This window comes from Austrofundulus limnaeus, unplaced genomic scaffold (genome assembly GCF_001266775.1).
Source record: "Austrofundulus limnaeus strain Quisiro unplaced genomic scaffold, Austrofundulus_limnaeus-1.0 Scaffold138, whole genome shotgun sequence".
Classification (NCBI taxonomy): domain Eukaryota; kingdom Metazoa; phylum Chordata; class Actinopteri; order Cyprinodontiformes; family Rivulidae; genus Austrofundulus; species Austrofundulus limnaeus.
This window is the reverse complement of record NW_013952540.1, coordinates 195,442-196,789: the sequence shown is the minus strand read 5'-3', so window position 1 is coordinate 196,789 and position 1,348 is coordinate 195,442. Positions and strand designations below refer to the sequence as shown.

General features: G+C 42.0%; 1 protein-coding gene across 1 annotated transcript in view; it reads left to right on the top strand.

Annotated features, from left to right (window-relative positions):
• The window catches only part of LOC106522874 (oxysterol-binding protein-related protein 11), a gene marked incomplete at its 3' end in the record, with an annotated part of 4,560 nt that extends 3,289 nt beyond the window's left edge, over window positions 1-1,271 (top strand). Inside the window, 2 exon segments of the mRNA XM_014016101.1 lie at window positions 773-948; window positions 1,192-1,271. Of these exon segments, the coding sequence (XP_013871555.1) occupies window positions 773-948; window positions 1,192-1,271 (256 nt within the window).
• Window positions 1,272-1,348: the final 77 nt, after the last annotated feature.

Here is a 1,348-nt window from a genome sequence, read left to right as displayed (position 1 = left end):
ACAATTTTTTTCTTTTTAAAGTACAGATACATGAAAAATGTACTTGAGTACAGCAAGAAAGTACTTGTACTTAGTTACATCCCACCACTGGCTTTTAGCTACTTTAGTTTTCATTTAAACTTTAAATACTTTTAGCTTTTGGCTACTATTCTTCTACGTGTAACTATAGCTAGCTTTGTGAAGCTTTGAGCAACTTGCTAGTTTTTTGCTACTTTAACTATTTGCTGTTTTGAGCTAATGTTCTGCATTTTTTAGTTGGTTTTTTAACTTCTTTAAAGGCCCTGTCACACTAGACAACTTATGAAACATTTGTTATGTCTAAATTGCTAATAAAAGTTATATATTTGATTAATTTGTTTGAATTACATTATGTACATTCAGAAAAGAAGCTCCCTGTTGATTTTTTTCAATTCCATCTTCAACGTAGACGTCTTTAAAATGTTCACAAGTTGACATAAGTTGTCTAGTGTGACAGGGCCTTTAGCTTTGAGCTATCAGTATGCTACTTTTGGCTTTTTTTATACCTTGAGCATTTAGCTAGCCTTTTACTACTTCAACCATTTTCTGATTCGAGCTAACCTTTTGCTTCTATTAGGTTACACTTTGCTTCTTTTAGCTTTTAATTACTGTTTAGCCCATTAGCTTGTAGCTAGTGTTAGGCTTCTTTTTATCTCTTAACAGCTGCATTACAGGATCTGCAGCATGTTTCAGCAGTCAGTTATCATTTAGCTGCGTTGCCTCTAGTTAAGGCAGCTGTGATTTGGTTTTTCAGGTTCTTCGTCCTGAACAATGAGGCGGGGCTGTTGGAGTATTTCGTCAACGAGCAGTCGCGTCCACAGAAGCCCCGCGGCATGCTCCCCCTGGCCGGCGCTGTCATCTCCCCCAGTGACGAAGACTCGCATACCTTCACGGTGAACGCTATCAGCGGCGAGCAGTACAAGCTCCGAGGTGAGAGTCCTGTTTAACAGACTGCAGTGAGTAGATTTAGATCCTTTACAGTGCATCGGATCAGCTGGTCGGCTGCTTTTTTAGCTTCAGGGGCCTCCATCATCATCGTCATCAGTCTTGTTCCGACAGTATTGATCCCCGTCCCATTATCTAATGCTGGTGAAGCAGGAGCTCACAGGGATCGATGCTGAGTGGGATCATCCTCGAGTGTCTGTAATAAGATTTTTCTTTTTGTCTCTTTAGCCACCGATGCCAAGGAGAGGCAGCACTGGGTGAGCAGACTGCAGATCTGCACACAGCACCACACAGAGGCCATGGGGAAGGTAAGAGGTGTCGTCCCCACCACACACACACACACACACACACACACACACACACACACACACACACACACACACAC